At 45.6% G+C, this 24,422-nt stretch overlaps 2 protein-coding genes across 3 annotated transcripts in view; one reads left to right on the plus strand and one right to left on the minus strand.

Annotated features, from left to right (window-relative positions):
• Nucleotides 1–24,422, plus strand: part of LOC114444601 (scavenger receptor cysteine-rich type 1 protein M130-like) — a 902,860-nt gene that overhangs the window by 460,523 nt on the left and 417,915 nt on the right. The window lies entirely within an intron of this gene.
• The window catches only part of LOC114444595 (scavenger receptor cysteine-rich type 1 protein M130-like), a 493,351-nt gene that overhangs the window by 848 nt on the left and 468,081 nt on the right, over nucleotides 1–24,422 (minus strand). For both annotated transcript variants that reach the window (XM_028419276.1, XM_028419277.1), the window contains 6 exons: nucleotides 2,326–2,631; nucleotides 1,947–2,246; nucleotides 1,413–1,718; nucleotides 1,034–1,333; nucleotides 500–805; nucleotides 121–420 (listed from right to left, as the gene is read on the minus strand). In XM_028419276.1, coding sequence (XP_028275077.1) covers nucleotides 121–420; nucleotides 500–805; nucleotides 1,034–1,333; nucleotides 1,413–1,718; nucleotides 1,947–2,246; nucleotides 2,326–2,631 — 1,818 coding nt within the window. The remainder of the gene's footprint in view (nucleotides 1–120; nucleotides 421–499; nucleotides 806–1,033; nucleotides 1,334–1,412; nucleotides 1,719–1,946; nucleotides 2,247–2,325; nucleotides 2,632–24,422) is intronic.

A 24,422-nucleotide genomic window follows, 5' to 3' on the forward strand; every position in this document is an offset into this window, starting at 1 on the left:
CTGTGCACCTCACACCAAATGGGGTCATTTGGTGTGAGCCACATGGTAACACACAGTTCAATGTGATGTCTTGACAATGGAACACAGCAACATTACTTTAAGTTAGTCAGTCAGTTTTACCCATGCAGGTGATTTCCAAACTGGAAGAGCTGAAAGAATCCTTCAGAACACATTCCTTCATCATGGATTTATGCTGAATGCAGGAAGACCGGATCTTCCACACAGGTCGACCAGTGAAATAATCTCTTTTTGATGCTGAAAAGGGGGAAAAACAAACCAGCCTACGACACATTACTGCTGTTTGTTTCAGGGTCCACTCAGAGTACGATATGTCCACTTCCCTCCACTCTCCATTGTGTTTCAGCTCCAGTCTACCAGAGCAGCGGTTAGCTCCTCCCACCAAGCGGACATCATCAGGATCTGATCAAAGTGATTGATTAGTGAAAGTGATTGAAACAGAGGAGAAGTTCAGAACCTGAAATGAAAGCTGCAGCTGTACCTGAGCAGGTGAGTCCAACAGCTTTTCCAGCTGAGCAGCTGTTCTCTGTGGACTGTGAGCTTCCACAGTCCAGCAGAGCAGACTCATGGCCTCCACACTGGAACCTCCTCATCCACACTGGAGCCTCTGCTGCTCCATAGAGTCCCCCTTTGAAGACCGAAGGAGCCCCACAGCCGAGCTCCCTGCAGACCACCTCTGCATTCTGCAGGTTAAAGTCATCTTCACACACTGAGGACCAGGACTGGTCAGACTTCACCTCCAGTCTGCCTGAACACATGTTAGTCCCTTCAACCAGTCTGACAGAGTCTGTGGATGCAGAAGGACAGACAGACAGAACATGTGATCCATTTTCATAGCTGGGTTGTAAAAAGTTAGAGGAAAGGTGGGAGACAGTAAGACAACCAGCATCTGCTGCTGCTAGCCAGCATCAGGGTGCAGTCTGTGGAGAGTGTTACAGGTCAGTGTGATGTCATCAACTGTGGACAATGGAACACAGTAACATCACTTTACTATGAGAGACATTCATGGACTTACCTGAGCAGGACATTTCCAGAATTTCAGAGCTCATGTCACTGCCTTGAACACATTCCTTTATCATGGATCCATACTTGAAGCAGGAAGAGATCATGTTCCACACGGGCCGCATTAAGGAATGATCTCTAAAGGATGTTGAAACTGGGGAGCCACAGTCCAGCCATTGACATACTATAGCTGCGTCCTTCAGGGTCCAGTCGGTGTATGTGGAAGCTGCTTCCCTCCACTCTCCATTGTGTTTAACCTCCAGTGTACCAGAGCAGCGGTTAACTCCTCCCACCAGTTGGACATTGACATGATCTGATCAAAGTGATTAATTAGTGAAAGTGATTGAAACAGAAGAGAAGTCCAGAACCTGAAATGAAAGCTGCAGCTGTACCTGAGCAGGTGAGTCCAACAGCTTTTCCAGCTGAGCAGCTGTTCTCTGTGGACTGTGAGCTTCCACAGTCCAGCAGAGCAGACTCATGGCCTCTACACTGGAACCTCCTCATCCACACTGGAGCCTCTGCTGCTCCATAGAGTCCCCCTTTGAAGACCGAAGGAGCCCCACAGTTGAGCTCCCTGCAGACCACCTCTGCATTCTGCAGGTTAAAGTCATCTTCACACACTGAGGACCAGGACTGGTCAGACTTCACCTCCAGTCTGCCTGAACACACGTTAGTCCCTTCAACCAGTCTGACAGAGTCTGTGGATGCGGAAGGACAGACAGACAGAACATGTGATCCATTTTCATAGCTGGGTTGTAAAAAGTTAGAGGAAAGGTGGGAGACAGTAAGACAACCAGCATCTGCTGCTGCCAGCCAGCATCAGGGTGCAGTCTGTGGAGAGTGTTACAGGTCAGTGTGATGTCATCAGCTGTGGACACTGGAACAGAGTAACATCACTTTACCATAAGAGACATTCATGGACTTACCTGAGCAGGACATTTCCAGAATTTTAGAGCTCATGTCACTGCCTCGAACACATTCCTTTGTAATGGATCCATACTTGAAGCAGGAAGTGATTATGTTCCACATGGGCTGCATTGAGGAAAGATCTCTAAAGGATGTTGAAACTGGGGAGCCACAGTCCAGCCATTGACATACTACAGCTGCTTTCTTCAGGGGCCAGTCAGAGTACGATATGTACACCTCCCTCCACTCTGCATTGTGTTTCAGCTCTAGTCTACCAGAGCAGCGGTTAGCTCCTCCCACCAAGCGTAAATCACCAGGATCTGATCAAAGTGATTGATTAGTGAAAGTGATTGAAACAGAAGAGAAGTTCAGAACCTGAAATGAAAGCTGCAGCTGTACCTGAGCAGGTGAGTCCAACAGCTTTTCCAGCTGAGCAGCTGTTCTCTGTGGACTGTGAGCTTCCACAGTCCAGCAGAGCAGACTCATGGCCTCCACACTGGAACCTCCTCATCCACACTGGAGCCTCTGCTGCTCCATAGAGTCCCCCTTTGAAGACTGAAGGAGCCCCACAGCCGAGCTCCCTGCAGACCACCTCTGCATTCTGCAGGTTAAAGTCATCTTCACACACTGAGGACCAGGACTGGTCAGACTTCACCTCCAGTCTGCCTGAACACACGTTAATCCCTTCAACCAGTCTGACAGACTCTGTAGAAAGGAGTGGGGGTGGTTTGTTGGTATAATGTAGACAGTAAACTGGTTCCTCAGTTCATATGTTATTTAAAGTCTTATAGACTGATATTAACCCTATATGTGCTCACATGGTTCATGTCTCCTCCTTCATGACACAGTTTACCACCACAGTTAGAGACACTGACCTGAACAGTTGAGGTACATGTAGTGAGAGGACTTCCATGTTGTTTGCATTGAAACAACAGAGCCGCAGTCCAGCTGTCTGCACACTGCAGCTGCTGCTGTCAGGTTCCACTCGAACAACTTTGCTCTCCACTCTCCATCTTTCTTTACCTCCAGTCCACCAGCGCAGCGGCTGGCTCCTTCCACCAACCTGAACTTATCAGTCTCTGTTCAACAGAAGCACAAAGGACCAACACATGAAGTGAATTCTACAACAACACTTCTGCTGATGTCATGTGTTCCTCTGTTTACCTGTTGGACTGTGTGTGTCGTCAGCGCAGAGCCCTGAGGAGGAGATCAGAGAAGGAACATGAAGAAGCTTTTTCAGCTCTGGACAGAAGACCCAACTCCAACCTCACCTTTATTTCTAAGATACTTGAAAGAGTGGTTGTAAGTCAACTTACAACTTGTAAGTCTATAACCACCTGCATAGGACCAGTCTACTTGATCCAGTCTGCATTCAGAGCCCATCACAGCACAGAAACAGCACTGCTTAAAGTCACTAATGACCTCCTCATGGCATCAGACCATGGACTCGTCTCTGTACTCGTTCTACTGGATCTCAGTGCTGCCTTTGACACAGTAGATCACAGCATCTTACTACACAGATTAGAACACGAGATTAGGATTACATGGACAGCTCTAGGCTGGTTTAAATCATATATATCTGATAGACTCCACTGTGTTCATGTTAACGATGTCTCCTCTTTGCATACAAGGGTTAATCAGGGTGTTTCACAGGGTTCAGTGCTCGGACCGATCCTGTTCACCCTCTACATGCTCCCTCTAGGAAATAGCATAAACTTTCATTGTTATGCTGATGATACCCAGCTGTATTTATCCGTGAAGCCTGAAGAAACTGAGCCGTCAGACTACAGGCATGTCTAAAGGACTGGATGACCTCCAATGTTTTACATGTTGAGTAAGAATCTCAGTCATCCAGGTCATAATGATACATAGAGAAGATTGAAGCAGGCGTCTGGACTTGTAGAGTTTTCATGAAGACGTTGTTTCAATGTTTTACTGTTAAACTCGGACAAAACTCAGGTCATTGTTTTTGGACCCAAACATCTCAGAACTAGATTATCAGTAGGGGTGGAACGGTTCACTAAATCCACGGTTCGGTTCGTATCACGGTTCTGAGGTCAAGGTTTTCGGTTCGGTTCGGTTCACATTGTTGAGGTTTTTTCTACTTTTAACACCAAATACCAGATGAGCACAAAATACATCCTAATTATCCAACATTCAACATATTTAAGAATCAGTTCAGTGTTTCCATCATTATATCAGGTCAAGTCAATTTTATTTCTTTTTAATTTCTATATAGCACCAGATCATAACAGAAGCCATTTGCGAACCTTTCCTATAGAACAGGTCTACACCTTGTTCTTTATTAAACAAACTGAACAGCTCATGTTATTGATCTTATCTGCACGGCAGCATGTCATTTCTCTCTGCGCTGCTGTCTGTGCACAGAGGTCCAATGTGTGTACACACACATACACGTGCACAGACACACACACAGAGACACACACAGAGACACACCGTCAGACAGACAACGTGTGTTGTAGGGGTGGGTGATACTGAAGATTTCAGTATCGATCCGATACCAAGTAAATACAGGACCAGTATCGCTGATACTAATACCGATACTTTTACTTTGAAGTTTCATGATCATAAAAAAATATTTTTTTTGCCTTCTTTTTGCCTTTAAATAGTTGATCGTGATGAGCAGAATAATAATACACAAGAAACATTTGTTAAGTAAATCAAGCTGCAAACATAAGTGCAGAACTGTATAAGTTTGAAATTTTAACTTCACAATCATGTCAGCGATGCTCCTTGTGACAGCCATGGCTCTTTGTGAATCATGTAGGTGAAACAGCATGACTAAGATACTTTTATAAAAGTCTAACACCTACCTGCATGTAGCCTAAATATGAAGAATAAAGATCCTTCAACAGTTATCACCAAAGCATAATTATATTAATCATACTGAAATACATATCATTATATAAACTTATATAATTACATTATTAGATATATTTTGGAATTTGAGAAAAACAAGATTTATTTCAGCTGGTGATGTGATGACTGTTCAGTCATTCTGCTAAAATTGCATGTCTTATCACAGCACTCAGAAAGACACCATTAATTCATGCTGCAGATTACTCAATCTAAACCTTCACTTTTTTAAATCATCTCCTGGATATTTATGAGTGTTTTGCAGTAAAGCCTCTGTCAGTGACCTCTGTCTCTGGTTCATGTTTGGGGATCTGCCTCTTCCTCCTCCCTCTGTTTACTCTGCAGCTCGAGGTCTTTGGGCTCTGCTGCTTTATGTTTGTGTAAATTAGTTGTGTTTCCACAGCGGCAGGTCACTTTCCTGCACACCTCACAAGTAGCAGTTTCTTCTTCTTGTCTGTCGCTGTGAAACAGCGCTCCTCTTCCTCTCTGCCATCTCCATGATTCTAGCTGTACTTTACAGCCAATCAGGAGCTCCGTCTGCTCTGGCAGAGTGGAGAAGGAGGGGCGGAGTGCGCCTGCGCACTGAGCAGAGTGAGAGAGCAGCGCTGTCTGCACCGCGAGTAAATACGAGTAAAGCTGCTGAAGGTATTAAGAGAAACTTCCACAGAAATATCCATCTCATCATGCTAGTATCGAGTAATTACTGATCCTAACTTTGGTATCCATCATTGCTCATTACATGCTAGTAAGATAAACTGGAGTCTATAACTATGCTAGGTCAAGCTAACGGTACTGATGTCCATGGTTTTCTTTTTATTTTTGCCATTGAAATATGCTATTTACATCCCGCTCTCTAAGCATTGACGGGACCTTCTGCAGCTTTTGCGCACGATTTAACGCAGAGTGCTGTGGGTCTCTGCTCTGCTGCAGCTGAACCTGCTGCGTGAAGCTACAGAGACTGACCGGCTGTGAGTGTTCTGAGGCGGGGGAGGAGCTCACGGTCGCTGCTTGTCGAGGACAGTAGCTGACTGCAAGATAATTTCACATCAGTCTCCAAAAGTCACCAGAGAGACTCACTAGTTGCTTTAGATTAAAAAAAGTTTGGAAAGCTGCCAAATGTAGCGAGAGAGACGCCAAGTTACCAACACTCGTCTCCATGCTGTGGTAAAAAACGCCTCCCTGCATTACTTGATGTGCATGTCCAGAACCGAACAGAACACGCACACCGAACCGAAACACGTGTACCGAATGGTTCGGATTTTTTTCCTGAACTGTCCCACCCCTAATTATCAGATAACACTTTCTCTCTGGACGGCATTACTTTGGCCTCCAGTACGACTGTGATAACTCTGAGTTATCTTTGATCATGTGGTTTATCCCTCAGATTAAACAGGTCTCTAAGACCACTTTGTTTCACCTCCGTAATATGGCTGAGATCAGGAGCATCCTCTCAGAGTGATGCAGAAAAACTTCCATCCATCATCCATTAACCCACTTTGTCACTACGGGTGAGAGGTGGGGTACACCCTGGACAGGTCACCAGGCCATCGCAGGGCAACATACACAGACCAACAATTATTCACACTCACACTCACACCTACAGGTAATTCCGAGTGACCGATTAACCTAACAAGCATGTCTTCACAATGTGGCCGGAGAAAACCCACACAGGCACAAACGTGCAGACTCAACACAGAACGGCACAGTCAGAATCGAACCAGCAGCCTTCTTGCTGTGAGGCGAGCTTCTCTTCACTGGCCTCCAGTAAAATACAGAATCGACTTTAAAACTCTCTACATAGACTAGATAGGCTCTAACGGCCCCATATATTCCTAATAGGGTCACAGAGTGCAGGTTTACTTGTAGTTCCCAGAATTCATGGCAGGACGAGCCTTCAGCCATCCAGTTAGTAGTTTTCTCTCTCCCTCCCTCTCTCTCTCCCTCCAGATCAGCATGCTGAACTGCATTCAGCCCTCTGACAAACCCAGAGTCTACCAGCCTGTGTCGTTCATCTATGTAGCACCTGTATATTTAACCTGAACAACAATCAGCTAAAAAACACATAAATGGAATACACAGCCTGCAGCATTCCATTACAATAACCTGCCATGTGTGATGTTTGCTGCATGTTTGATCCTCTCGCTCTCGTTCCTCCTCTCTCTCTCTCTTCTCCTCCTTTACCTGGCCTGGTAAATCAACACATCTGCTGATCATTGTGTGCACTCTCATCATCACACATTATTATGTGGATATAAAGAGTTAAGTAAGGTTTGTGATGTCTCCTTTCTAATATTCCTACAGAGCCTTTAATCTCTGGACACTGGATTTTCACAGTGCACGGTGAGACTTTGACAGCCTGTGAGGATGTGACTGTACAATGAGAACTCTTATAATTCCTGTTTCTTATTTATTTATGTATTCTCTTAGGTAGACAGGTTGTTGTGTGTGTGTTGTTACTGATTATGATTATTATTAATATAACCTGTTAATACTACTGCTGCTAATAATAATAATAATCATGGAGCAGAGTCCTACCTGAGATCCAGAGAGGCAGAAGCAGCAGCAGCGCTCTGTGACCCATGTCCACTCTGTGTGTCCTCCACACTGTCTTCCTCATGTGCCGTCTCTGCTCATGTCTTTATCAGAGCAGCAGTCAGGTCCAGCCCTCTGGGTGATTATTACTCAGCACTTTATTGGCTGACAGCTGATAAAAAAGAGAGTTTTTTCCCTTCAAACCACAGCAGGTGGTCAGCTCACAGACACACTAATCAATGTTCTGATCAATGTTCTGAGGGTGGTGGTGACATGTCCGTCACTGACCTGCACCAAACGTCCCCTCAGTGGAGTCTGCAGGTAACTGCTGTCACGGTGCTGTGTCACCCACCTGCAACTGGATCCTGGAGGGGTCTGAGAAGGTCTCTGCCGGACCCCCTGTGAGCAGAGGAACAGGAGAAGAAGAGGCAGACAGGACAGAGAGGATAAACGAGAGAGGAGCAAACATGCAGCTCACACCGTACATTACAGAGGACAAACATGGCAGCCTACAGATGATTGTATTAGATCTGAACAAGCTGAGAGGAGAAACTGCTCGGTCATGTGGGACCCCCGGCAGCGCCGGCCTGTAGCAGCATGCTGCACTATAAGAAATGACTGACTGTCCAGAGACAGACAGGATAACATTGTAAGAAGTAGGGGTGGGACGGTTCAGGAAAAAAATCAGAACCGTTCGGTACACGTGTTTCGGTTCGGAGCGTGTGTTCTGTTCGGTTTTGGACCTACGTTTTTACCACAGCATAGAGACAAGTGTTGGCAACTTGGCGTCTCTCTCGCTACATTTGGCAGCTTTCCAAACTTTTTTTTAATCTAAAGCAACTAGTGACTCTCTCTGGTGACGTTTGGAGACTGAGGTGAAATCATTCTGCAGTCAGCTACTGTCCTCGACAAGCAGCGGCCGTGAGCTCCTCCCCCGCCTCAGAACACTCACAGCCGGTCAGTCTCTGTAGCTTCAGGCAGCAGGTTCAGCTGCAGCAGAGCAGAGACCCACAGCACTCTGCGTCCAAACGTGCGCAAAGCTGCCGAAGGTCCCGTCATGGCTCACAGAGCGGGATGTAAATAGTATATTTCAATGGCAAAAATAAAATATAAACACAGACATCAGTACCGTTAGCATTGCATAGCTTAGCGTAGTCATAGAGTTCAGTCTATCCAACTAGCATGTCGTTAGTCCCACCGTCGGACAGACACGTGTCTGTGTGTGTGTTTGTCTGTGTCTCTGTGTGTGTGTGTCTGTGCATGTGTCTGTGTGTGTACACACATCGGGCCTCTGCGCAGACAGCAGCACAGAGAGAAATGACATGCTGTCGTGCAGATAAGATCAATAACATGAGCTGTTCAATTTGTTTAATAAAGAACCAGGTGTAGACCTGTTCTATAGGAAAGGTTCTTAAATGGCTTCTGTTAGGATCTGGTGCTATATAGAAATTAAAAAGAAATGAAATTGACTTGACCTGATATAATGATGGAAACACTGACCTGATTCTTAAATGTGTTGAATGTTGGATAAATAGAACATGTATTTTATGCTCATCTGGTATTTCCAGAGTGTTAAAAGTAGAAAAAAACTGAACCGAACCGAAAACATCGACCTCAGAACTGTGGATTTAGCGAACCGTTCCAGCCCTAGTAAAAAGTTCACAGGTCAGTGATCACGTATTGGATGATCAGGATCTGACCACCCAGCACAGCCACCATCATGGCTGAAGAAACCAGTTGTCTGCCCTTCCCTCGTGTACTTAGTGTGTGTCTCCCCCTGCACTCCACGCCATTTCGAGCATCCCAAGTGTACCAGCCTGTTTCTAGTTCCTGGCTTCTCTAGTTTTTGCCCTATGACTGTGGTTACTGGGTTTGGTCTCCAGCCTAGCCCTGTTGTACCGTAGCCTGTTTTCATATTAGCCAGTTTTTGGATCCTAGCGATGGTTCCTGGCACCATCTTTGCCTCCTTGTTTGATGGACCTCTGTGTAACTCCAATAAATCTTGGAGTGTGTTTTCACTGTATGTGGGCCTGTGCCTGTCTCCTCAAAGACATCCTGACACTGTGATGATCTAAGATGGAGGCACTAAACAAACAAACTGCAGTTGCGACATATCAGCTCTGCTGTTTCTACATTTTCGCCTGCATCTTTTAATCTAATCAATGTTCTGATCAATGTTCCGACCACACACGTCCTGCAGCAACACGAAGCTGCTGTTTATGTGTTTGATTTAATCTCTAACAAGGAGGTGACATGTCCGTCACTGGCCTGCAGTCACTTACTGGAAGCTGAGTGAGGAGAAGAGTCTGATCCAAACATCAGTGAAGTTAATAAAAGTGCAAACTAATCTTTGGGGAGAGGAAACATCAGGCCAGGCTCAGCCCAAACATGCAACATGGGTTCATCGACAAGAGATGGATTTACTCACTTCTGAAAGGATGGCTGCACTCGGCCTTGATGTTGTGGCTGCTGTGTGCATGTCGAAGCACGCAGGATGTGCTGATCTATAGATAAGGAGTGCTGCACATTCATGAGACAGGAACATGTGCCTCAATATGGATGGAGATCAAGTCCCATCCTCGACCTGTACCTGAACGTTTCCTCTGTGTTTGTATGATTAGCAGTTAGCATGTGTCAGTGTTGTGATTAAAAGTGAATGGGCCCGTTGGTTCTGACAGGAAGCAGCCTGTGTAAAGAAGAAATCCACCACGTGGTTTATTCTATTTTTTCCACTTAAATAATCCCTTAAACCAACGTCGAGCTTCCGATTTAGAGAGAATTTTAAATTAAAGGAGGCACAAAGTGTAAAAAGACTGCATGTGGATATTAGCAGGTAGGAGTGTGTTTAGTGTGTGTGTGTGTGTGTGCATCTTTTCACAGCCTGTTGTGTGTCGGTCAGCTGGGCGGCTTAAAAGAAGGGAGCGGGCACTTTATTCAGCTTCAAGGGCCCTGAAACCGTCCCACTGTTTCATGAACGTTCCTCACACCCATCTATTTCCATTGACAGATAATTAGTCACTGCCACATCATCAGGTACCCTTACTAGTATGTTTTGGACCCCTTCTTGTCTTCAAAGCTCCAATCCAATCCAATCCATCTTTATTTATAGAGCACCTTTTAAAAGACAACAGGGTCAGCCAAAGTGCTGTACACAGCCTACCAAGCGTAGAATAATTGACTAATAAAATAGAATAAAATGCAATAAAATAAATATAAGTTGATAAAACATAGGAATATAAAACCATACAATAAAAGCACCAGTCAGGGGTAAGAACAATAAAACAAGTAAAAGTCAACAACTCAAAGAGAGTTAAAAGCCAGAGTAAAAAGATATGTTTTAAGTGATGACTTAAAAACCATAAAAGAATCCGTCTGTCTAAGGTGCAAAGGCAGTTTGTTCCACAGTTTAGGACCTGCGACAGAGAAGGAACGGTCCCCCTGCGTTTTCTCTGTGTTTTTGGGACGACCAGGAGAGACTGGTCAGCTGACCTTAGAGAGCGAGCAGGGCAGTGGGGCTGGAGCATGTCCGACATGTACTGAGGGGCGAGACCATGAAAGGATTTAAAAACAAATAAGAGAATTTTAAAATCAATGCGAAAAGGAATCCAGTGCAATGACAGCTACAGGCTTGTTTTCCCCTCAGCTGGTCCCAGCAATAACCTGCAGTGACCCACAGCCTCCAAACCACAGGACCACTGTCTCACACTGACATCTGATGTCTGACAAACAGAAAGGCTGTGTGTGGAATCTGTTTCTGTGGTTAACTCAACCATAGTCACACAAACAACACCCCCACCACTCCCCTCCATCACCACAAGAATATCCAATTTAAAATGTTCAACATAAAAGTGGAACTCTTCTCCTTTACTTTGTCATGTGGGCCCCATCTGCTAATGAAGATGGGGAAGAGAAAATCATTTTCTAATTAACACTCCAGGTCTCCCCGGGTGTCTCAGGGCTCCTTTCACCTTTTAAACTAAACTTTCTTCCTCCTTCTGCATCCTGCCTTCATTCCTCTGCATATTGTCTCTGTGCCCCCCCCCCCCCCCCCCCGCTTGTGTCTCTCATCCCTCCCCCCTGTCCCTCTGCCCTCCCTTCTTCTCTTTCGTCCTCCTCCAGGAGCTGACAGGCTGAAGCAGGTTGTTATTAATCCAGGCTGGTCTCCCTGGGGTTTGTACAAGCAGACTGACAGGAGGAGTGTCCAGGAGACTGTAAACACGCTCAGGCTGACACACCAGGGAGGAGAGGGAGGCTGAGGACGGAGGGAGCGGAGAGGTGGAGGGAGGCTGAGGACGGACGGAGCAGAGCGGTGGAGGAAGAAAGAAGAAGAAGGAGAGAAACAACAGAAACATAGAAAAGAAAGAACAAAGCTTTTCCCTGAAGATTCTCTCATTGACACAGAAGAGGATCAGGGCCCCTGTGGAAAACATGGTCACATCCATCTACAGAACCCACAAGGGTTCTTTCTGGTGCTTTCTGCAGGGATTCACTCACTTTGGAGCCCCCTAGAGGCTGCAGGGGACGCTGCAGGTTTGGAGAGGTTTCTCCTTGCTGAGCAACATCAGCATTAATCTGGGCTTCTGGGTGACCCTGTGACAAAAATAAAGAAAGGAAAAAGAAACTGTGTCCAAGCTGCTACACAATGTCACACAATGTGTCACATTCCCAGACCCACTTCACCACAGGTTGTCGTGACAGGACATTTTTTCTATTTTCTTGTGCAAGAGGGAGCATGACACAAGTCATGAATTACTGTGAATCACCTCAAAATAGTTCAAATAAACAACACGAGTACCTTGACAGGGTTAAATATGATGTTACACAGAACTAAAGGAGAAGCCCGTCTGCACAGTCAGAACAAACATTGTTTTTTTTTTGTCTTTTTTCGAGAACTCGTCCTCGTCTCTCTGCTTCCAAAGCTGCTCCTGACACAAACCAAAGCACAGATGGAGGACAGGTTAATGGGGTTCAGGTGTGGTTTGCTGTTTTCACACGGGATCTGGCAGTTTCTCAATAATCACTTTTATTGTGAGAGTCCATGTTTATCTTTAAAAGCTCCCATCATGCTCTGATTTTCTTTTGAAAAAACCCAAACAATGAGCGTCTGCAGCCGAGCGAGGCGAGCGACAGCATTAAGAACGTTTCTTTGTTCTCATTTGTGCTCGTTCATAACTTCAAACTTTGCTGCACAGAACTAATTTGTGTCCTGATATTGTTTGTGACTTCTTAGACATGCAAATGAGCAGAAAACATTCAGCGGAGAACATGATAAACAGCTGTTTCATTGGCAGATATCACCTAAAGGCTCACACACAACAAACCAATAACTCAATAACTCACTCACTTCATGTCACCTGTATCGGCCCAAAACACACCACAAAAGCAACAGCAGATCTCCAACCAGCAGCTGCGTGCTTCACCTCTCTCTACCAGCAGGGGGCAGTATTGTCATAAGAAATAGGACACACAACTAAACAGAGCAGGTGTTCAGTTTCTTTAATCCACATGTTTGTGTGGTTAAAATATGAACATGAAAAAGTGATCTTTTAATAGTTATTTTGTGGTGTTTGCTGCCCTCTGGTGGAAGTATGATGCAGTATCTACATATCAAGGAGGGGCTGTGGATGAGGAGGTTTATGTTCTACTTGTTCAACAGGGGCTACAGGGCGGGAAACACAATGAAACACACACACACACTGATTCATTAAGCACATTAGCTGAAAGAACCTCTGGATGCAGACAGAAACACGAAGTACTGCAGGACGTTTTCATGTTTACGCTGACGCTCACAGCAAAACTGTCACGGCAGAGATCAGCAGTGAGAACGCACAGAGAGTCATTAAGGAAGAAACGAGCAGACAACAGATGAAAGAGACATAAAATCCACATGCATCCAGGCCCAGAGGAAGTTTGCACACTTTAAGAACACAGCTCTGAATCAGAGCTCTGGAGGCAGATCGTTCTGTCTGTGGTGGTAGAACAGTGGTTGTTGTGTGTAAATAAATGAGTCGATTAGCTGGCAGCTTTGATGTGAACAGCCTCCTGCATCTCTGAACCTCCTGCTCCGTCCTGCTCTGATCAATCTGACAGATCATGAACTGAAAAGTAACAAATGTGAGCAGTCGATGCTGTAATGATCCTTCTACAGATTTCATTCAGACAGCAGTGATTAATCTGCAGCGGTGGACTGACAGCATGGCCTGCAGCAGCTTCTCCTTCTCCCTAAAGCCTCAGATCCTGATGTTTCAGACTCCAGAGTCCTGTGTTTGCTCAGTCCACCTGAAGGTATGGGTTGGAGCAGATCCTGTGTGCCAGCAGCCATGATCTATGAGCTCTAATCTAACGGAGTTCAGCTGTCCTCCATGTTGCTCCAGGACCTGCTCACCGGTTTGCTCTCTGAAGCTTCTGTCAGCTGCTCCTGAGAACGCAAACTTTGACGACTTCATGCTGCTAGCTCACAGTACAAAGTCAGGAAAATGTTTTCCTCCTGAATATTTCCTCATAAAGACTCTACAAGTCCAGACGTCTTGCTTCAATCTTCTCTACGTATTATGACCTGGATGACTGAGAATCTTCATCAACATATTTCCTCATAAAACCATTTTCTGCTAAGGTTTGAGCCTGGTGTGCCTCCTGATCAACGCTCAATCCTGACTCCTGGTCATATTTGATTATTTGTCCAAATAGTCCTCAAGTGTGTGGTGATAGTACACTTTTTCACTGATCCTGAGTGAGTCAGAGTGTCTCTGCGTGTGTCACCTCTGATGAAAACATGAGGAACAGCCAATAAGAGGCATCATCACCAACAGGATGTTGTGCTCCTAAACATCATCCTGAACACAACAACAACAACAACACAAGATCCTTTACATCAACACAGCAACTATCATCAACTGTTGCAGTGAGCATATGGTTACTCTGTCAGAACATCTGTCATCCTCCATATTGGTTTTTCTTCTGAAGTCACTTGGGTTTCTGTGAGATCTGAATCATCTCATCAAGAGGATCATAACTGTCCTTTAAACAGGTTAAGACTTAAAGAGCGTCACAAAACTGAAGGAAAACAGGAAACTGAACACCTGGGATTTTTTCACATTGACACTAAAACAATATGTAAGAGCACCGGTGGGGAGGGGAGCACGCCTTCGGGCAAAGATCTTGGACGGGCACAATTTATTTTATGAAATTGTGTATTTTTGTTTCTGAAAATATTTTCAGAGTGGGCTAAAGTGGGTTTTTGAGGTATTCTCTTAGGACACGAATGAATTAATGTATTTTGTTTTTTGTTTTCTGTAAATATTTTAAATTAATATTTTAATAAATAAAAGATAAAAAAACAACCAGCTGTGTTTAAATATCTGCTACAGTTCAATGATAACTGCTGCGATCAATACTGTGTTCAGCTCATCACTCTGCCGGGGCTGCATCAGAGTGCTGATGTCATGATTGATCAGAAGTGAACAGAAACATAAGTTTTGACCAAATCAATTTACAATTTTGTAGTAGTAAGTAGATCTGATGAAGTAGATCTGGAGCTTTACTGCTGACAAAGATGTTTTCAGCCATTTATTAAACTTTGGGGAGTTTTTAACTAACTTACAGATAAAGTTTAACTCCTGCATCTCTGGAAAGTTTAATCTGATCCTGCACACGGCTGGTAATGTGATTCTTCATTATCCGAGGCTGCAGACACTGCTGCAGTGTTTGCTGGCAGTGTTGACTCACCGAGGATGAGATATGAAAATCACACATGCACCAGCTGGAGCAGCCCGTGGGAGGCTAACACCCCCCCCCACACACACACACACACACACACACACCCACACACACACACACCCCCCCCCACCCAAAAAAAAGACAACACACTGACGAGTGCATGTCAGGACTGCGGCTGCCTTCACAGGACACACGCTTCACACATCAAACACAAGTTTGTCGTGACCACAAGCTAATTTGTCCCCATGTGTGCGGCGCTCAGTGAAACAGCAGCATCACTCCTCATCCATAAACACAGCAGCAGCACAAAGAGAGGCAGGCAGCAGCAGGGTGGAGCTCAAACCTGAGAGCCTGAAATCACTTGTTAATGACCGAGAGAAACGATATTCAAACCACAGTCACTTTGTGTTTCACATACAGGTCTCAGGATGTTTTCTCTTCAAACAATCAGTTTTATTTCTGTGGTTAGTTCCATCGTTCAAACATGTAGAGAGGAAAGGAAACACCGAATGTCTGTCCCCCTGTGAAGCAGGACTTAAAGAATCACACATGTATAACTCCATCTTGTCCTAGCAGAGATGGTGCTGGGGGTTCATATCAACCTGTAGCGCCTCCCTGTGGACAGGGTGGGAACAGTTTAGTCTCTGGACGGACAGATGCTTATTGAAGATGAGTTCATGGACGCACCACATGTGACATGAAGACATGTTTTTACTTCTGGAAACATGCACTTTTTAGCAACAGACTCCGACTCCCATGATGCACCACTGAGAGACACAGGAAGTCATTCCTGCCTGTCGCCATCAAACTATTGAACTATAACAGACTCAGACTGTACATTCATACTGGTATACTGGGATTTAAATGCTACCTAGGTATTTAGATATTTATTATATATTTCAATTTCATGCCATCTTTGATTTTTATTCTTGTCTGTAACAAAATAAATAAATAAAAGAATTCTGATTCTGATTAAAGGATTTGAACATAAATGCTCCAGCAGAACCTTTTCTATATCAGAGAACAACAAGCCTCCTAAACAGTCGGTGTTTCTCATCAACGTGATCGACGATGATCAGACACAGATCGGCTTCTCTACAGGGAGGCTGAGCTGTCCGTGGTGCTGAAACACTGCAGCCAAGGCCGAAGGGGCTGTCCGTGGTGCTGAAACACTGCAGCCGAGGCCGAAGGGGCTGTCCGTGGTGCTGAAACACTGCAGCCAAGACCGAAGGGGCGCGTCTCTGTCCGTGGTGCTGAAATCACCACCCCAACACACGCACGCACACCATCGACAGTAAAAACTATGGACAGAGCTTCAGTGACGTCACCTGTTTGTTTCTGAAGAGCCGTTATGAGGCTCGGTGGGAGGCTCCAGGACCCTCTGACCGCCGCCAAAACTCCAAATATGGACAAAGAGGGGGGGCACGAGCGCAGTTTAGGGGAGCGGGCGATCGTGGAAGCAGGAAACTCACGCTGTGATGTGTCAACCACCTGCCACTCAAGCGGCGACGCCCATGATTATGCGTACTTTTAAGTCAGAATATGATTAAAACGAGTGAGTTGTAAAAAAAAAAGTCACCCCCCCCCCCCCCGTACACTTGACACTAGAAGAGAACCTATCATCTGAGACCAAAGTGTTTTTTTTGCACCAGGCTGTAAACAGGTTCACTTCATGTTCACACACACACACACAGAGTTGCTTCAGGGCTGCTATCAATCCCACAAAATTACATTTCGTGGACAAAGCTGTGCAGAGAATAAGTAACATATATAATAAATACGGAGCAGATACATCGTCTTTACTTAAACAGTCACTAGCATTAGCATGACACATTTTCATACCACTGTAACATGTGGGTGTGTGTGTATCAGTTCACACACCTGTGTGTGCGTGTGAACTGTAGTTATTTGTTAATGTTCATGTTTGAGTGTGAATGTGTACAAAAGTCCAGGCGTGTGTGAGAGAGATAATGGAGCGAGTTAGAGTGAGTGTGTGTGTTCTGTGGCGATAAGACAGCTCTTTGTTTCACTTCAGTTACACACACAAAGTATCATTCCTCCCACTTAGAACTCCACTCCAGTGATGCACTTAGATCTGAGCTGGAGCATGTTGCCACAGAAAATTAGTTTTTTGTCAAAATGTCAGAAGAAACCACCTTCCTGCTTCCTTTATTATTATTTTTTTCTGAACTGAATTTCCAATAAATTACCTGTCAATCAAACTTCAGGACAGCTGCCGGGCTCCTCAGCTGTTTGATGACATGCTGTAACCTTGCCGGGTCACCAGCTCTGAAGCTTATGAGAAACTGTGACACTCCTGGCTGTGTTGGAGCGATCCATGTGTGACGACACGTCACAGAGTCAAAGACTTTTTCTTGTAAGAGCTAAATGCAAAGAGGCTAACGTTAGCAGATTAGCCTGCAGGAGATTCTCTGAGATTTCCTTCACCTGGATGATGAAAGGATCATCTCAGTCCTAACTGCTCCCAGTTGGTAGTCAGGGCTGGTATCCACAGCAGCTGACGTGCTGTCAGACACCAGTACAGACACTGTTTCAGCCCTGCAGCACAGTTTGTCCCTGCTCTCTAACACAAAGGATGATGTGGATAGCAAGGACATGGAGCCACTAATCCACCTGTTAAAAGAAAAAACTTTGATATAAATATTTTTCAGCCAGCAGGTACATTTGTTGTAGCGCCGTATTATTACTACCCACAACAAGACACACAGGCTGGAGTCCTCATACAGAGCAGGAGCTTCACTGGACCACAGGACCTCATCTCTGATGATGTTGTCTCATTGGCTTCATTGATCCGTGGCCTATCCGTGGTAGTGTGCACCGGGGTGGTTTGCCCCTCAAAGTCCGAGCCATGGTTCTCGACTGGAAAAAGATGGCTTGTCGTTTCCCGGGTTGGAGGAGAGCTCCTGCCCCAGTTTGTGTATCTCGAGGTCTCATGGTTTGTGGGAATGGGAGATTGTTTAGTGGATTGGTGCAGCTTCTGTTTCCTGCAAAGGGTGGCTGGGCGCTCCCTTAGAGACATGGTGAGGAGCTCAGCCACTGGAGAGGAGCTCGGAGTAGAGCCGCTGCTCATCCACATCGAGAAGAATTAGCTGAGGTGGCTCGGGCATTGGTTTTGGATCCCTGGGGGAGGTGTTCCGGGCATGTCCCACTGGGTGGAGACCCTAGAATGGGGTGGAGAGACAATTATCCCTCAGCTGGCCTGGGAACACCTCAGGATTCCCCGGAGGAGCTGGAAGAAGTGTCCAGGGAGAGGGAAGTCTGGGTACCTCAGGTACGCTTAGATGGATGGATGGATGGAGGAGCTTCACATATCTGAACAGGAAGTATATACAGGAGCAGTGACGTGGTCAAAGAGCTCAAATGGTTTTCTTTAAGGTGAAAAAGTCGAGACAAGACAAGCTGCACTTCCAGCACACCTTTCATTCACACAGAAATCTGTACAGAGAGCCTAACAGCATCACAAACAAGCCACAGTGGAAGTTATGTTATTATAACACAGGGGAATAAATATATGTCTGAATGTCACAGTAGTCACAGCACAGAAGCATCACCATCAACTGCCAAACTACACTCTGTGCAAGGGTCACAATGAGTCAACACAATGTTTGTAATGTTTATCATTATTGGTAACAAAGCTCCAAACCAGCAACTACAGCTAACACGTAGAGTCCCGGTCACACTGCACACACTGGACCCCGCCAGGCTCAACCCTGCCCTGCCAGTTAGCTGATATTTAGCAGCAGCCACATTCAGTTGACTCTGCTTGTTGTCATGTGGATCACAGCCTCACTCTGTTTGCAGACAGCATGTCGGCCAAACATGTTTCCTAATTTTACATCAAAGAGGACAGAAAGGCTGAAAAGTTCACGGCCTTCTGTCTCCTCCTCCCATCAGCAGGCAACAGTGTAATTACTCCTGAGCCAGCCGTTTAACTCTGGAGGGAAAGATGTGTTTTGGGCCGATGTCCAGTGCAGACAGACGAAACCATGTGAGCCGCTCCAACACTGCATCCAGGAAAAAGTATTCAAAGCCTCTCTGTGGCTAATGCTCAATAATATTGACACTGTGTGTCTGTGCACCTTGTTTTGAACATTTTCTTTTCCTCCTCACTGGCTCTGAAGCACGCACGCACACACACACACACACACACACACACATACACACACACTCTGCCACGTCAGAGGTGAACTTTCTCTCCTGCTGAGAAGAAACATGAGCTACACGCTCTTTAAGGGAAGCAGCAGAGAGGTGAGAGCAGACCCTGATAGGTTAAATAATTTCATTTAATTCAGTTCATTGTTGTGCAGAGAAATCAGTCAACACTGTTGACAACACCTCTTCAGGAGGTTTACAGAACGTAAGACAGCACTGTTACAGGTTGAAGAGAGTTATCCTTTCATTTAATAACAATATTAATATATAATATTTACTTCCAGAGCTTGTGTTTTATAAGGACAAGCATCAAGAAGTAGATAAGATCAAATGAGAACATTCAATCTTTATCAAATCTAGAGGTCAGAGGTCTGAGGATATAGATAACAAACACAACAGATAACAAAATATCATTAAAGTATTAAACAATAAAAATAATAATTAAACAAAGGATCAGTGTCTGAGTGTTAACGACAGGATAACACAGCACACACATGTATGAAGAAATAAGTTTGGGAACCCGAGGAAGAGGAGGAGGAGGAAGAACAGGAGGAGGAGGAGGAAGAACAGGAGGAGGAGGAGGAGGAAGAAGAGGAAGAGGAGGAGGAGGAGGAAGAACAGGAGGAGGAGGAGGAGGAGGAGGAAGAAGAGGAAGAGGAGGAGGAGGAGGAAGAACAGGAGGAGGAGGAGGAGGAGGAGGAAGAAGAGGAAGAGGAGGAGGAGGAGGAAGAACAGGAGGAGGAGGAGGAGGAGGAGGAGGAGGAAGAAGAGGAAGAGGAGGAGGAGGAGGAAGAACAGGAGGAGGAGGAGGAGGAGGAGGAAGAACAGGAGGAGGAGGAGGAGGAGGAGCTGCTTTAAATTCACAGAGCCCTTTAATTTTGTCCTTGTCATTGAGAGTAATGGTTAAAAAACAACACTTTTGTGTTATGCCATAACTAAGTGCCAGTACTGAAGCATATAGTTTATGCAGCTTTGTGTGTGTGTGTGTGTGTGTGTGTAAAATCACAGGGTACTGACATTCTCTTTAAAGCACAGACAGACGCTGGAGGAGATAACAGGACTGTAAAGTGTATTCTCTGCACTGACAGGTTTAACATGGGAACACACACACACAGACACACACACCCCATGTTTAGCAGATTTAACATTCAAACACACACAGTGGTGTGTAACTGATAAAAGTATGAACATTCTGCAAACGCTGCAGCAGCAGGAAACATTATTTATAATATTTATTGATGTGTCGCTTCCACTATAAAAACAGCACAGTGAACATCTGCTGTGTGTTTCTGCTTTTTTTTATTGAACACACAAGTTCAGAGACATGTTACACTTCCACTGACCAAAAAACACACACACACACACAGAGACTGCATTCACAGCCAAATGCATCATTAGGGGTGAAGCTGTTAAATATTGACATCTACACTGATTTGAAGATGATCCACAGCCAATGAATGAAGACGTCCTGAGAGCTCACTGTTGTTCCTGGAAATAAAACAGAGCTAACCAAACAGCTCCGCCCGGCGACAGAGAAAATGGAGCCATCTGATAGGATGTAAATAATTCAGAGGAACGGTTTATCTCTTTTTATGACTGGAGCTGCAGAAAGGACGCCAGCAGGCTGGGAAGTGTCGGCAGATGCAACACACACACACACACTGCCGTCTCTGCTGAGGACGTCCACGTCTTCACCCTCAACCTGCTGCAGAAGCAATGAGGACAAACAGGGGAGGGCGGGGTGATAGGACAGAGTGGGTCAGTCCAAAGATTTGCTGTCATCTATCACTTCAGGGTTTTGGAATCTTAGGCCCAGATTAGCAAGCTGAAGCCGCTCAGTCAGCTCGGCCTTTGAAACAGAGCTGAGGACGGTATCATGGCAGAGGTGCAACAAGCAGCCTGCAGACCAACATCCACGGGAAGACATGGGACTGTGTGTCATCTGGACAGGGACGGGCTCATCTGCAGCACCGTGTACAGTGCTCACAGCGCCCCCTTCCACTGTGTCACTGTCTCCAATCACTTCCTGTTCAGATCACTACTGTCTGATTTAATGTCCAAACAACTGGAGAACAGGCATGATGACACACAAGCTGTGACCGGCTGCTGAGGAAGTCTGAGTTCATAGACTTACTAACCCTGCATCCCTCTGAGCCCACACACGCCCTCTGACCTGCAACCCACCACAGGAACAGCCCCACGATCCGATGAGACGCCACTAAAATATGAACATTTAAATATGAAATGAGCGCCACAGACTGCAGCAGTGAAGCTGCAGACCTTGACAGGAGAGTGAATCAAACCAGGAATCATTCATCCTTCCTAACAAACCTACAGCCGACCCGCCGACCCGTCAGGGGTCTCCCGAGAGGCCGCGGCAGGTCGTGGTTCCTTCTTATTCCAAAGACTTGCATTCATTAAATCATATTGAATGAATATGGCCTTGACAAAGAACCATCTAACCCACACGACAAAAACACTGACCAAGTCAGACTCCAGCAGAACCGGTCAAAGGCATCCGGGCTCTTGCTTCATGTTACACACCCCCGGCTTGCGAGCCCCCCCGAGTCAAGAAAACACCATAAACAGAGAAAACAGAGAACAGAGACACACTTGCAGATTTCTGTTCCAAACCAAAGAACCCAAAGAACAAGAGGAAGAACGCTGAACACTGGAGGACACACCAGCAAACAAACCGACAGCAGCTGAACAAACACAGCTGATCGGTTAATGAGACGCCGGCGAGAACAGGAAGTGCAGGGGGGAAAAAGGAGGAAGTGAGACTACCAAAATAAAACAGGAAACAGACCAGTACTGAGTAACTGAGCAGAACATGAAATCATCTTTTAGCCAGCTGTTCCAAACGTCTCAGGCCTCGTCTTCTAAGCATCACATTGTTGACTTTACTCAGGATGAACTGAGCAGGGGTCAAAGGTCACTGTGACCTGTTTTAGCCCAGAACCCAAAGTCTGGCACACAGCAGGGACGCAGTGTGACGCTGAGCTCTGAGGGACCGAGCAGCTTCACTTACAGGCCCAGACTGATCCAGAGTGAGGAGGAAGTGTGTGTGGCGTGGAGCTGTGTTATCATGGATGCTGTGTGTGTGTGTTTCCAGGCCTCTGTGTTCTATCTTTTAATTCACTTTTTATCTCTTCTGTCTTCTGTTCTTTATCTGTCTCCCTCACTTTCTCATTACTGGCTGTTGTTCTCTCGTTAGCGCTGCTTACCCCGGCTTCGTGTAACTTTATTCCTGCCTCCTCCTCCTCTTTCCCCTTCAAGGTTCATCAAAAAGCCTTATCAAGCTTTTTTTAGTTCAGAAAGAGTTTCTGCTCCTATTCAGACTTCCCTCTGAGATTTGCATGAACTAAGAGGACCCAGTTACACAAGGACTTCATTTAAGTGAAGAAAGAAGCTGCAGCGAAGACATGGGAATCTGACAGTAAACATTCTGCCCATAAAGTTTTCAGTTTAATGCAGTTTGAAAATTGGAAAGTACATCAAAGATTTTAGAACGTTTGTGGAAACAAATCAGCGTAAGAGGGCAGAGAGCTGCGAAGAGTTCGTATGAATCAGCCAAAGTGAACACAGACAAACGCCTGCGTTATATTTATACAGGGTTATTAGGTTGATTGCCGTTGCTAGGCAATCAAACTATTGCTCTTCACCCTCCTTCTTCTTTCTTATTCTTCCGTACGTTTTTTGGTGCAGCGTATCTTCAGCATGCATTCACTGATTTCAGCCATTCAGCTATCACAATGTTCATCTCACAGAGGACATTCCAGGTCAAATTATAATTTTTCAAATATTGAGCAATTTATGCATCATTTTTAACATGGGAGTCTATGGAGGAGCCTTCAAAACCACCTTCAACTTTGACATGTAACGAGTTCCACATGCTTTCAGCTACAGAAACCGTTCGGACGTCATTCTGTTCAGCCCTCAGGTTAATTAGCTGCTGATCCTTCAGATACAACCATCCATACTTAAATATATTCTCTGTCCTGTTCTTAAAAAGTTCCACATGTACACAGATAATGACCAGATCGCACATGTTTACAGTCAAAAACTGTTGTTATGACTGTACAGGGGAGAGTATGGGGGACATCAGAGACCCCTTTACGGTCTATGATCCAGAGCAGTGGGGAATAAAAAAGAAAGACCCAGGTGACACTTCATCTCAGCAGGTGAGAGTGTGAGAGTAACAGAAAGACTCCGAGCATCCATCAGCCTTTTAAAATAACCTCCACGAAGGCAGCGAGCAGCCTGACGGACAGAAGCAGGAGAGGAAAAGTTTGCAAACAAGACAAGGTGAGAAGAAAAGCTCGACTGAGGAGCAATAAAAAGAGAGGCAGATGGAGGGAGACGGGAAATATAGATTGTGATTTCAGTGATTTATGAGGGAGAACTCAGGAGTGACAGATTTCTTTTGAGCAGCCCCATTCAGCCAAACCCCAGAAACCCAATTATGTCTGAAAAGCCTTTAATGTCTCCTATTACACCGCGGGCGTCACCGTCGTTCAACTCATTTCTGCAACACTGTGAATATCAGCAGCGGCTCCGTAACACCGGGCGACTATCAATGTCCTGACGAGGCAGAAATGTTCCGTCGCACTTCTGTTCTTCAGGGGGCTCAGACTGTGATGAATAAGCCGCCATTACACAGTCACTGCGAAGTCCACCGCTACAGTGGAGAGGAGGAAGGAGCCACAGCCGGCCGCGTGTCAGAGCGCTGAGCACATGGCTGTGTGGACGGGTTCAGACGGACAGAGGCCACTCCTGAATGAGTCCACTTCAACGTGAGCCAGGAAGTGCCACCTGTAGGAACAGGTCAGACTGTGAAGACCCATCACTGCATCTGATGACTGATTGCATCACTGCGCCATTGTGAAGGCTCCTAACATGCAGCCATTTTTTTTTTACTCCTGTAGAAATGAGCTCTGCTTTTAAATGTAAATATGAACTGCAGGTTGCTAGGCAACATGAGCTGCTCATTTAACAGCCATTGGTGTGACCTCTAAGGGCTACACCTGCAGTCCACACACCTCCATAGACCTCAGCAACCTGCTAAAGTATGTGTGTCCGCCAGCATCCTCCAGCATTCTGATGGGACACACCCAACCAGCAGCAGCAGAGCTGCTGTACAGATAAATACCTGTCACCATCAGTCCTAATCTCAACTGACCAATCAGCAGCCAAGG

This window comes from Parambassis ranga, chromosome 13 (assembly GCF_900634625.1).
Source record: "Parambassis ranga chromosome 13, fParRan2.1, whole genome shotgun sequence".
In the NCBI taxonomy this organism is placed as follows: domain Eukaryota; kingdom Metazoa; phylum Chordata; class Actinopteri; family Ambassidae; genus Parambassis; species Parambassis ranga.